Consider the following 12,026-nt stretch of genomic DNA (forward strand, 5'->3'; position numbering starts at 1 on the left):
GTTACTGCATAAATCGGTTTGCTCTGGAGCCACCCTTCCTGAGCTAAGACAAAAACGTGTGACTTGGAGGCTAAAAAACTGTGAGCTAGCTCACACTATCTCAGCTTAGAGGGAGCAGTGCTCAAGAGTGGCACCTTCAGTCAATGTTCCCTCTAAACTGAGTTAGCGTGAGCCAGCTCACAGTTTCTTAGCCTCCAACTCACACCTTTTTGCCTTCGCTCAGAAATGAGGGCTCCAGAGCCAAACTAATTGATGCAGCAGCCAAATGGCTCGCTCACAACTTTAATGCCAGTAGCTCACAAAGTTAAATTTCTGCTCACAAGACACCACAGCTTAAAGGAAGCCATTGCCTTCAGTACACCTCCAACAATCCCCCTTTCTGCCAGCCCAGTCCAGCTGCTGAATACCACCTAGGTGACGGTGAGTCTTTCAAAGCCGTTCCCATGGACCTTTCGGAAACATGCTTTCGTGCCCGGTGGAACGGAACTCAAAAGGCATTTAAATGCCTTCTGAAGGCAGTTAAAGGTTCTCTGACCTGTTTTTTCCCCCCTAAGAACTGACACAGTGGCTGCCTTGACCCTGGAAAGGAAGGCCTGGAAACAGACACGGAGCCTCCCCCTTTAAAGACAGGCATTCAGATTAATTTAATTACCTGTAATTTAACTTCCCCCTTAAAAATTTAAATGCCCCCCCTAACAGGGGGCATTTTGTAGAAAAAGAGGTGCAGGAGCTCATTAGCATAACTCATTAGCATAACTTATTTGTATACACCACACCCCCTGACATCACCGGAAGTGTGTCAGAAGGCTACACCCACCGCTCAGGCGCCACTGGACTCTTTTGGATTGCTAGCTATTGGGGGGGGGGGAACGTGCAGATCTGTCCTCACAAAGGAGGGAGAGCTTGTACTTGAATAAAACTTGGTCTTAAAGGTGCCACTGGACTGTTTTGGACCGGGGGGGGGGCAGGAGGAGCTCTGCAACTTACCTGGCTGCTTCTTGCTCTGACTGAGGGCTGCTGGGAGCAGGGGGTGGGGCTTGTTGCATGTGCCCGCCCCCTGGGCTCTTTACTGCCGGAGCTCCGCTCCTGTGCGCTCCTGCAGGAAATGACCCCTGCCCCTGAACAAAAAATTCCTGGCTCAGACAGTGTCACCCAAGAAACCTTTATTCTTAGGAACAATCTGCCTTGGCTTGCGAGGCAGTCCTCTTGCCTTGGATCTCTGCCTCTGTGTGTCTCTGCATGCCAAGCAGCTGTTTGGGCCTGTGACCCAAAGAGCCACGCAGGACCACAGTTCAGACCGCTACCACAGTGTCAGCAGGCCGATGTGGTTTAAATTCTCCCCACCCCTTTGCTGATCAAAAACCAGTTAAATGCAAGCACAGTTCCCCTTCTGAGGTTAACAGACAGAGGGGGAGGTAAATCAGACAGAGGGGCAACGGTTAACCTCTCCACAAATGTATCACTGCCTCCGTTTCAGTTGGAGCTTTGCAGAGAGGCTATTTCACCTGTGGGGGGGGGGGAACTGATCTCCTAACATGACACTGGGCCCTTGGTCTGTCCTGAGACATGGTTACCCACCCTTCTAACCGAGGATTGCCAACCTCCAGGTAGAGCCTGGAGATCTCCGGGAATTACAATGGATCTCCAGGCCACAGAGATCGGTTCCCCTGGAGAAAATGGCTGCTTTGGAGGGTGGCCTCTTCGGCATAATGCCCGGCGGAGCTCCCCTTTCCCCAAACCTTGCCCTCCTTTAGACTTCACTCACAAACCTCCACGAATTTCCCAACCTGGCAACTGTAATCCCGTCGACTTCCATGGGTGTCAACTGTCAACACGAGGCCAGTGCTCCCTCTAAGCTGTGGAGTCCTGTGAGCAAAAAATCTACTTTTGTGAGCTACTTTGTGAGCGAGCGATTATTTGGCTCCTGCATAAATTAGTCTGCCCTGGAGCCACCCTTCCTGAGCTGAGACACAAATGTGTGAGCCGGAGGCTAAAAGACTGTGAGCAGGGTCGCCAGGTCCCCCCCAACCACGGGCAGGGGATGGAGGGTAAGGGTTGCCAGGGTTGGGGAAATTCTGGATATTTGGGGACAAAGCCTGGGGAGAACAGGAACCTCAATGGGGTACAGTTCGGTGTAGTGCTTAGGAGCGGCAGACTCTAATCTGGGAGAACCGGGTTTGATTCCCCACGCTTCCGTGTACAGCTGCTGGTGTGACCTTGGGTCAGTCACAAGTTCCCTCAGAGCTGTTCTCTCTGGAGCAGTCCTCGAAAGATCTCTCAGCCCCACCTACCTCACAGGGTGTCTGTTGTGGGGAGGGGAAGGGGAAGGAGATTGTACGCGCTCTGAGACTCCTTCAGATAGTAAAGGGCAGGGTATAAATCCAATCTCTTCTTCTTCTCCTCTCTCTCTACAACATTATAGATTCCTCCCTCCAAAAGCACCCGTTTTCTCCAGGGCAACTGATCTCTGTAGTCTGGATATGAGCTGTAATTCCTGGGGGTCCCCAGGTCCCACCGGAGGCAGGCTTAAAAAACTGCAAGCAACACCCCCACCAGTGTTCCCTCTAAGCTGAGTTAGTGTGAGCTGGCTCACAGTTTTTTAGCCTCCGGCTCGCACATTTTTGTCTTATCTCAGGAAGGAGGGCTCCAGAGCAAACTAATTCATGCAGTACCCAAATCGCTCGCTCACAACTTTAATGCCAGTAGCTCACAAAGCAGAATTTTTGCTCACAAGGCTTCACAGCTTAGAGGGAACATTGACCCCCACCCCACCCCACCCCAATTTGATCCTTGATCCTACAAAACAAAAAGACAACCGCAATGCAAGGCCTGTGCAATGCCGTTTCCTGGCGTCCAAGCCGCGTTCTCCCCACCCCATTTCGCTGACCAAAACCCAGCCTTGCTGGTAGACAGAAGGAAGCAATGGGGTATTTTCATGCATAAGCCGGTAGCAAGACGCGGAAATGTCAGCGGATACAATTTGCTATCCTACCAAACCCAAAAGATTCAAATTTGGGCCCAGAGACCCTAATGGAAAACCCATTCCGCATTTTTATTGCAACTCTACTTGTGCCCTAATCTTTTCCAATGGAGCCCAGGCAGGTCAATAGCATTCCTGGCTCCCATTATTTCCAATGGGCCTTCCGGCGTCTCCCATTGTTTCCAATGGGCAATCCTGTCCTTCCTTTTAGTACATCCCCGAAACGGGGATCTACGAAATGTCAGCGGATGCAATCTGCTATCCTACCAAACCCAAAAGATTCAAATTTGGGCCCAGAGACCCTAATGGAAAACCCATTCCGCGTTTTTATTGCAACTCTACTTGTGCCCTAATCTTTTCCAAGGGAGCCCAGGCAAGTCAATTGGCAATCCTGGCTCCCATTATTTCCAATGGGCCTTCCAGCGTCTCCCATTGTTTCCAATGGGCAGTCCTGTCCTTCCTTTTAGTACATCCCCGAAACGGGCTATTAGGAATAGGGCGGATCGGGCGCGGATGGAGGGCGCTCTGCGACCGCACCCGACGGCACCTATTCCAGGGCGCAGAGAGACCCACCCGCCCCTTTTAATCCTCTCCGCACCTGCTAACCAGCGACCCCCGTCGGCTCCAGCGGATTACCGGCGCCGCTCCTCTTTGTCTACCGATCGCCGCCCGGAAACGTCAGAAGGAGGCGGCTTCGGAGGAAGAGGAGGAGCCGCGTCCTTCTGCCTCCGACCCCCGTAGGTTTCTGTTTCCCCGGCTGCGCTCAAGGGGCGTCTCTTGCGCGCTACCCCGGGGGAGGCAGGAGGGGATCTGCGCCAAAAGGATCGGCCGGCCGCACCGGGCGGGCAAAGGTAGGGGTCGCCAACCTCTCCGGGTGGGTAAATGGCAAAAGATCCACGAGCAGGTATAAAGAAAACCAAAATATTAGTAATTTGGTGGTGGTGGTTTGAACCTCCAGGCGGGGCCTGGAGATCTCCGGGCGGCAGAGATCAGCTCCCCTGGAGGAAAGGGGTGCTTTGGTCGCTCCCCTGCCCGAACCTTGCCTCGCCCCGGAAGGCGTTGTCAACCTCCAGGTGGCACCAGGAGATCTCCCGCGATTGCAATTGAGCTCCAGGCGACCGGGATCAGTTCCCCTGGAGGAAATGGCTGCCTTGGAGGGTGGACTCCGTGATACTGTAGACAGGTGGGGTCCCTGGTTCCCCAAATCCCCCCTCCCCAGGCTCCCCACACACCCCCCCCAAATCTCCAGGTATTTTCCAGCCCATTGCTGGCATCCCTATCCTCAGGTCTCCAGGAATCTGCCAACCCTAGGTAAAGGATATGTCAGGAAAGGGGGTGGCTGGGGGCCAGAACCTCAGTGGGGAGGGGGGTTAGGTAGGGGAAAGGGGCTCCAGAGCCGGGACACGCCTGGGTCCTTTTGGAGAAAAGGGGTTGGGCGGGGCTCTCTCCTGGGTTCTCAGGTTTGCTGGTGGAGGGAGACAAAAGGAGTTGTTTTCTTTCATTTCCCAGGCCAGCGCAGCAGCAGGAAATACTAGCCGGGTTTTTTTTGGTTCTTGGAAGGGGGTCATGGTTGGGTGGTTTGGTTTTACTTCCTCTAGAAAGGGCGGATTCTAAGGTTCCCCCAAACTCTTCCCTTTCCGGGCTGGTCTCTCTTCCCTTTAGCTAGGTCTCTTTCCTTTGAGCTCTGTTAGGTTGGAAGTCGGCTGGCGGAGCTTAAAACTACAGTGAGGTAAAGGTAAAGGTTCCCTTGCTGGAAAGCCAGTCGAATCCGACTCTAGGGTTGCGGTGCTCATCTCCGTTTCCAAGCCGAAGAGCCAGCGCTGTCCGAAGACATTTCCGTGGTCATGTGGCTGGCATGACTAAACACCAAGGCACATGGAACGCTGATCCCTTTTCACCGAAGTGGTACCTATTTAAAAGGTAAAGGTAAAGGTTCCCTTGCTCGAAAGCCAGTCGAATCCAACTCTAGGGTTGTGGTGCTCATCTCCGTTTCCAAGCCGAAGAGCCAGCGCTATCCGAAGACGTTTCCGTGGTCTGTGGCCGGCATGACTAAACACCAAGGCGCACGGAACGCTGTTCCCTTTTCACCGAAGTGGTACCTATTTATCTACTTGCAATTTCTTGCTTTCGAACTGCTAGGTTGGCAGGAGCTGGAACTAGAGACGGGAGCTCACTCCGTCATGTGGCACACTCGGGTCTCGAACTGCTGAACTACCGACCTTCCACAGCCTGCAGTTCAGCATCTTAACCACTTGAGCCACCGCAACTCCAAAACTACAGTACCCAGCCGATTTCATCCTACCCATTACCTACCCAGCTGCCTCAATGCCCAATTAATACACAGGTGCTTTAAAAAAAAAATGTAATGGGTTTCTGGGAAGAGCTGGTGGCTGAAGCTCTTGGAGGGAGTGTTGCAAACGTTCCCTCTAAGCTGTGGAGTCTTGTGAGCAAAAATTCTACTTTGTGAGCTACTGGCATGAAAGTTGTGAGCGAGGGATTTGGCTACTGCATAAATTAGTTTGCTCTGGAGCCCTCCTTCCTGAGCGAAGACAAGAATGTGTGAGCCGGAGGCTAAAAACCTGTGAGCTAGCTCACACTGACTCAGCTTAGAGGGAACACTGGTGTTGACCCCCCCCTCTTGGGGCTGCGTTTGCATTTATCTATAGCCCCCTTTTCTCCCTGGTTGGGACTAAAGCAGCTTAGAAGATCGTTTTCCCCTCTCCCAGTGCTCCTGCAACCACAACCCTGTCAGGTAAGCCAAAGGGGGAGTTTGTGACTGGCCCAAGATCACCCTGCGAGCGTCTGTGAGAGAAGCGGGGATTCGAATCTGGGTTACCCAGTGTCCATGACTGTATCTGCGACATCACACCGGCTTCCAGGGTTGACCTGAAGGACTAGTAACTCGGGGCTTTCTCGCATGCAGTTTCCTGAAATGGAACTGGATCGAGTGAAAACAGGGCTTTGCTGCCGTTGAGACTGCAGATTTGGCTTAGCTCGCCTTCCGATTTTTTAAAACAAAAGAACCCACCACCTATCTTGGTGGCAGAGGGAGGAGACTTACCACATTCTGCTTTTTAGCAGAGCAACAGGCAGGAATCCGACAGGTCCAGTATGCACTTTGTGACTGCAGTGTTCCCTCTAAGCTGAGTTAGTGTGAGCGACCTCACCGTTTTTTAGCCTCCGGCTCACACGTTTTTGTCTCAGCTCAGGAAGGGACGGCTCCCGAGCAAACTAATTGATGCAGCAGCCAAATGGCTCGCTCACAACTTGAATGCCGGCAGCTCACAAAGTAGAATTTTTGCTCACAAGTCTCCGCAGCTTAGAGGGAGCCTTGGCTGGGACTGCCTCTCTCTGGCACTGCAAAAAAGAATCTCGGTGCAGGAAGATGAACAGGAAAGCAGGCAACAAAAGAGAGAAGAGAAGGCTTGAGAAACAACTGTCCGGGACTCCCTATGGGGCCTCACCTGACACGTGGAAAAAACTCTCTCTCTCTCTCTCTCTCTCTCACCCAGGGCTATTTTTGGGCAGGAACGCACAGGAACGGAGTTCCAGCTGGCTCCCAAGTTGGCCACGCCCAGCAGGAACTCATTCGCATAATAGGCCACACCCAACAGCAGGAACTCATTAGGATTGGCTACATTAGGGGTGTGTGGCCTAACATGCAAAGGAGTTCCTGCTACAAAAAAACCCCTGGGTTTTGACAACAAACAAGGTAAACAGAATAACAAGCAAAAGGTGGGTGTGGCTGGATGACCACACTTCTGGTAACATGGGGGGTGCGGCCTAATGTGCTAATGAGCTGTTCTGTCAGGGTGTCGCCTAATATGCTAATGAGTTCCTGCTGTTGGGTGTGGCCTATTATGCTAATGAGTTCCTGCTGGGCTTTTTCTACAAAAAGAGCCCTGGTCACCCATCCGCTGTGCTGCATAACACGCCCTTTCTTCATTCTCCCCGCAGTTTCCATCATGGCCTGTTTGGACGAATCACAGCTGAGAAACCTCAAGGCCCAGTACGAGGCCCAGAATGCCAAGGGCACTGCCTCCCAAATCCAGGAGCTGGTGGATTGCGTTACCACCCTCAAGATAAAGGTTGGCTTCTTGGGGGGGCGCGGAGCAGGGGTGAGCACGCTGGTCCAGGCTCTGTTGGATAAACCTCGCCGGGTGAACGATCCCTGGGCTTACTTCCGGGAGACTCCAGAGCCCACCAAACAGCTGGAGGCGCACGTCCATCCGACCTACCCCAACCTCACCCTGTGCGACCTCCCCGGCTTCGAAGCGTCCGAGAAGCCGGCCGCGTATCTCAAGCGCTTGGGCGACCTGAGCAAGTACAGCTGCTTCGTGGTGGTGGTGAGCGGAAGCTTGGGAGACACCCACCTGCAGGTCATGAAGGCCGTCAAGCAGAAGGGGAAGACCTGCCTCCTGGCGCGCACCAAAGTGGACTTGGATCTGCACACGGCCAAGAGGCGGCTCCGCTTCAAGTACAACCCCGGCGAGCGACTGGGCCTGATCCGGAAGGAGCTGACGGAGACGTTGGCCAACCACCGGATGGACACCAAGAAGGTCTTCCTGGTGTCGGGGCTAGAGGCGGAGAAATACGAGTTCAGATACTTTGAGGACGGCTTGGAAGGGGAGGTGCTCAGCTTGAAGAGGTGAGGAAGGAAGGAAGGAAGGGGGCGGGGGGGAACCTTGGGGATACCAAAGCTTCTGGGATTTTGAGAAGCTTCGCACCAGAAATACCAAAACTAACTTGAACATATATATATATATATATGAAGTTGTCTTGATCTGGATCAGACCCTTGGTCCATCAAGGTTAGTATTTTCTACTCAGACTGACAGTGGCTTTCTAGGATCTTAGGCCGACCTCTTTCACATCACTTATTATTATTATTATTATTACTGTTGTTGTTATCATCATCATCAACAAAACAACAACAACAATAATAAAATTAAACTTATGACTCGCCCAATCCTCGCTACCGCAGGGCTCTGAGCGATGTACAACACACAGGGGTCATTTTGTAGAAAAAGAGGTGCAGGAGCTCATTAGCATAACTCATTAGCATAACTTATTTGCATATGCCACACCCCCTGACATCACCCGAAGTGCCTGCCGCTCAGGCTTCATTGGACTGTTTTGGATTGCTAGCTATTGGGGGGGGGGACGCGCAGATCTGTCCTCACAGAGGAGGGAAAGCTTGTACCTGAATAAAACTTGGTCTTAAAGGTGCCACTGGACTGTTTTGGACCAGGGGGGGCTCTGCAACTTACCTGGCTGCTTCTTGGTCTGACTGAGGGCTGCTGGGAGCAGGGGGTGGGGCTTGTTGCATGTGCCCGCCCCCTGGGCTCTGTACTGCCGGAGCTCCGCTCCTGTGCGCGCCTGCAGGAAATGACCTCTGACAACACATAATAAAAAGATTAAAACCATAAAGTAAGCACCTCAATAATGTTAATCCAGCAATCCAAAAAATATCAAGTGGTGAAATGACAGTTTCTTCCCAATTCCGGATTGCGGCTACCTCGTGGGTATGGGGATGAGGAATAAAATAATCTGGTGGAAAGAGAGGAGGAGGGCGCCAGCCAAGATGGAAGCTGTCGCTGTCCTCAACCAAAGGTCCTTTTAAGTAGAGATGCTGGGGACTGAACCTGGGACCTTCGGCATGCCAAAAAATATGCTTTGCTGCTGAGCCACGGCCCCTCCCTAACAAAGGAACACACGAAGCCGCCTTATACTGAATCCGACCACTGATGTATCATAGTATTGTCTGCTCAGACTGACAGCGGTTCTCCTGGGTCTCAGGCAGAGGGTCTTTCACATCACCTAAGACAGGGATGTCAAACATAAGGCCTGGGGGCCGGAACTGGCCCATCTATGGCTTTTATGTGGCCCGCGAGCCACTGGTGTAAACGAGGGAGTGTTGGGGGGGAGTGGGGGGAGCCATTCGATTGTGGCTTCAACCCAGCAGAAGAACCTCATCTGCAGCAGTCAAGCATCGTGGGGGTATCTGCCCAGTGCTGCACTGCTACCTCTCCAGTCCACCCATGTGGGTTTTCCTCTGCAACCCCCCCCCAGTCTAAGGGATCTTGCAGGGAGAATACACCAACTTGGAGCTTACGAGCCGCTGTCTTATATGCACAATTTATATCTCTGGTACCTGGCATTACATTTTATGGCACACATGGCCCAGCCCGAGAAAGTGACATTTATGTTAGATCCGGCCCTCCTAACAACTGAGTTTGACACCTCCGCTGTAGATAGTTTGAAATACCCCTGTCTGAGACCCTAAAGAGCCACTGTCAGTCAGATTAGGCGATATTGTCTTTGAGAGACCAGTGGGTTGACTGAGTGGAAGGCAGCTTCACGTGCTCTCATTAAGGAAAGGGGCTGTGACTCCATAGTAGAGCATCTGCCTGGTATGCAGAGGGTCCCACATTTCATCCCAGGCATCTTCATAATAATAATAATAATAATAACTTATGAACCGCCCAATCCCCATTACCTCTGACCTAAGACCTGATTCTTTGAACTGGGGATACCAGGGATTGAACCTGGGGCCATCGGCATGTCAAGCAGAGGCTCATTCCACCGTCACACAGTCCCTCCCCCAAATTTCATTGAGAATTGAGACCTTGAGAATTAAGATCTCCATCAGAGGCCTTTTCTCAGGTTCCCCCTTCGTTCGAGGCGAGGCGGGTGGGTTGAACAAGGCAGGGACTTCTCGGTGGTGGCACCCTGGCATTCGAATGCTCTTTGCCCGGTGCCAGACCTTATTGGTTTCTGGCCCTGGACTAAGGCTTGAAGAGACAGTGAGCTGTTTGTCACCCCCCTTCTCCATGTTTTCTTCCTAGGAGCCATGGCGGGGACCTGGAAGACGTGACCGCCGTGAGCCCAAAGAAGATCGAAGAGCTGTACAACATCTGCCAGAGCGGCAGCTTGGCAGAAGTCCCGGGTGTGATCTCCTCGGCCCTGGAAGAGCCCTCGCAGATCCGTCTGGACGTCGCCGTGATCGGAGAAGCCGGTTGCGGGAAGTCCTCGCTGGTCAACGCCCTGAGAGGCGTGGCCGCTGGAGAGTCGGGTGCGGCCCCCACTGGGGTGACCGGGACGACGAGGAAAGCCACCGTCTACCCGCTTCCGCTCGTCCCCTACCTGTACCTCTGGGACCTGCCGGGAGTCGGAGTGACGGAGGAGGACGTGAGGCACCTGGACCTCAGCCGCTACGACTTCTTTCTCCTGGTGGCCTCCGAGCGCTATAAGCACGCCCACAGCTGCTTGGCCAGGGCCATCGCCGCAGCCGGGAAGGAGGCTTTCTTCGTACGAAGCAAGATAGACGTGGACCTGGAGACCCGGCCCGGGAGCCAGCCCATCCCTAAAGAAGAGCTGCAGGAACAGGTGCGGGAGAGCTGCGCGGAGGCCCTGAAGAAGGACGGCGTCCTCTCCCCACAGGTCTTCCTGGTCTCCAGCCTCGCCCAGGAGGCCTACGATCTCCCCCTCCTCCAGGAAGCCCTGAGCCGTAGCGCTCCCGACCTGAAGAGGAAAGCTCTGCGGAGAGCCATCCCGACCGTCCTCTCCCGGCTGGTGAGGCGGAAGTCCAAAGTGCTGATGAAGGACGTGTGGGTGAAGGCCCTGGAGGTCTGCCTCTGCTGCGTGGAGAAGCCGGACCAGGACGTGACCAAGAACCTCATGACCAACATCGCCAGCTTCTGCATAGACCTTGGCCTGGACCAGGAGTCCTTGGCGCTCACCGCACAGGTCACCGGCAAAGCACTCAGGCTGCTTCAGGATCAGATCCGAAGCCCCTTCGCTAAGCCGCTGGACTCCGAATACGTGCTGAGTCTCATCGTCAAGCCGGTCTCGCTGTTCACGTGGGCTTGGGACTACGTGCCGTTCCACGGCCGGGGGACCAACCCGGAACCCGAGATCTCCTTCGAGTCCACTTATGGGATGTTGAAGCAAGTCGTGGTGGAACTGTCGGAGGATGCGGAGCGGGTGCTTCACGCAGCGCTTGTGGAAGGATAGAGCTGGGCGGGGAATTTGGGGGGGGGGAGGTTCAGTAATAGCAGCAACAGACCCGCCTGCCCCTCTGCCTTAAGGACAGCTGTTGTTTGGAAACTGGGGTGGATGAGTCAAGATCAGTGGGTCTGAGTACAATGCCGTACGATGGGTTGAATCACTCAGATCCGATCCGCTAGCGGGAGTGGTTTTCCGCTGGTGGAAGGCAACATCCCGAAGCAAGATGCTCGGAAGGGTCTCTGCCTTCGGGGGAAAGTCGCTTCCGCTGGAGGAAAGCTCCTCGACTAGTGAAACAGATCCAGGGGATCCAACCTGTTGGTACGAAAATGGGATTTTGAGGGCCAAGCAAACTTGTTTTATACGCCAGGGGGACTTGGTTCTCGAAAGTGCAGAGAAAGATCCTTGGATGGGTTGGATCGGTCAGATCCGATCCGCTAGCAGAAGTGGTTTTCGTCTGGTGGAAGGCAACATCCCGAAGCAAGATGCTTGGAAGGGTCTCCTTCAGGGGGAGGTTACTTCCACTGGAGGAAAGCTCCTCGACTAGCGGAGCGGATCCAGAGGATCCAACCTGTTGATGCGGAAATGGGATTCTGAAGGCCAAGCAAACTTGTTTATATGCTAGGGGGACTTGGAACTCCCGTGGGCGCAGAACAGAACTTGGACGGAGAGCGGGAGGTCGCGTGCTTTCCCGAAGTGTCTCTGGGCTGTACCACTTCATACTGCAGGTGGGGACTTCACAGGAACGCTCCTCTGTATAAAAAAGTCCCCTTCACGTACAGGACAAGAGTGCAGTGAGAAAGCCAGGCTGGAGGAAACCTTTTCCCCGACAGGTTAGTCCCTTGGCACGGAGCAGTCAAACACATGTGCTTCCCCCCACACACATACTGCATTCTGAAGTGAGACACCTCCTAGCACAATTCATTCTGCTGTTTGTGAGAACTAGCCCCAAGACCTCAGGCCGAGGCAGGGCTTACAAGGAAGCATATTATTGAAAGCTGACTTCAGTTTGCTTAAGAGAGGAGCTTTGCTGGCTAGTT

The 12,026-nt window shown here is 53.6% G+C and overlaps 2 protein-coding genes across 2 annotated transcripts in view; one reads left to right on the forward strand and one right to left on the reverse strand.

The window, feature by feature from the left end:
• The window catches only part of LOC107108094, a 36,121-nt gene extending 32,423 nt beyond the window's left edge, over nt 1-3,698 (reverse strand). The window contains exon 1 of the mRNA XM_015408489.1: nt 3,579-3,698. The gene's annotated coding sequence lies outside the window, so the exon portion shown is untranslated. The remainder of the gene's footprint in view (nt 1-3,578) is intronic.
• Nucleotides 3,699-6,941: 3,243 nt separating this feature from the next.
• On the forward strand, nt 6,942-11,364 carry LOC107108105 (interferon-inducible GTPase 5-like). Its single transcript, XM_015408500.1, has 2 exons — nt 6,942-7,628; nt 9,828-11,364. The coding sequence occupies exons 1-2, from the start codon at nt 6,946-6,948 to the stop codon at nt 10,993-10,995; spliced, it is 1,851 nt and encodes a 616-aa protein (XP_015263986.1). The 5' UTR covers nt 6,942-6,945; the 3' UTR covers nt 10,996-11,364.
• Nucleotides 11,365-12,026: the final 662 nt, after the last annotated feature.

This window comes from Gekko japonicus, unplaced genomic scaffold (genome assembly GCF_001447785.1).
Source record: "Gekko japonicus isolate JY-2015 unplaced genomic scaffold, Gekko_japonicus_V1.1 scaffold1014, whole genome shotgun sequence".
Taxonomy (NCBI): Eukaryota; Metazoa; Chordata; class Lepidosauria; order Squamata; family Gekkonidae; genus Gekko; species Gekko japonicus.

Coding starts and splice junctions, on each gene's coding strand:
- LOC107108105 (XM_015408500.1), top strand. CDS start 6,946: ATGGCCTGTTTGGACGAATCACAGCTGAGAAACCTCAAGGCCCAGTAC. Junction 7,629..9,827: donor GAGGTGCTCAGCTTGAAGAG/GTGAGGAAGGAA, acceptor TTTTCTTCCTAG/GAGCCATGGCGGGGACCTGG.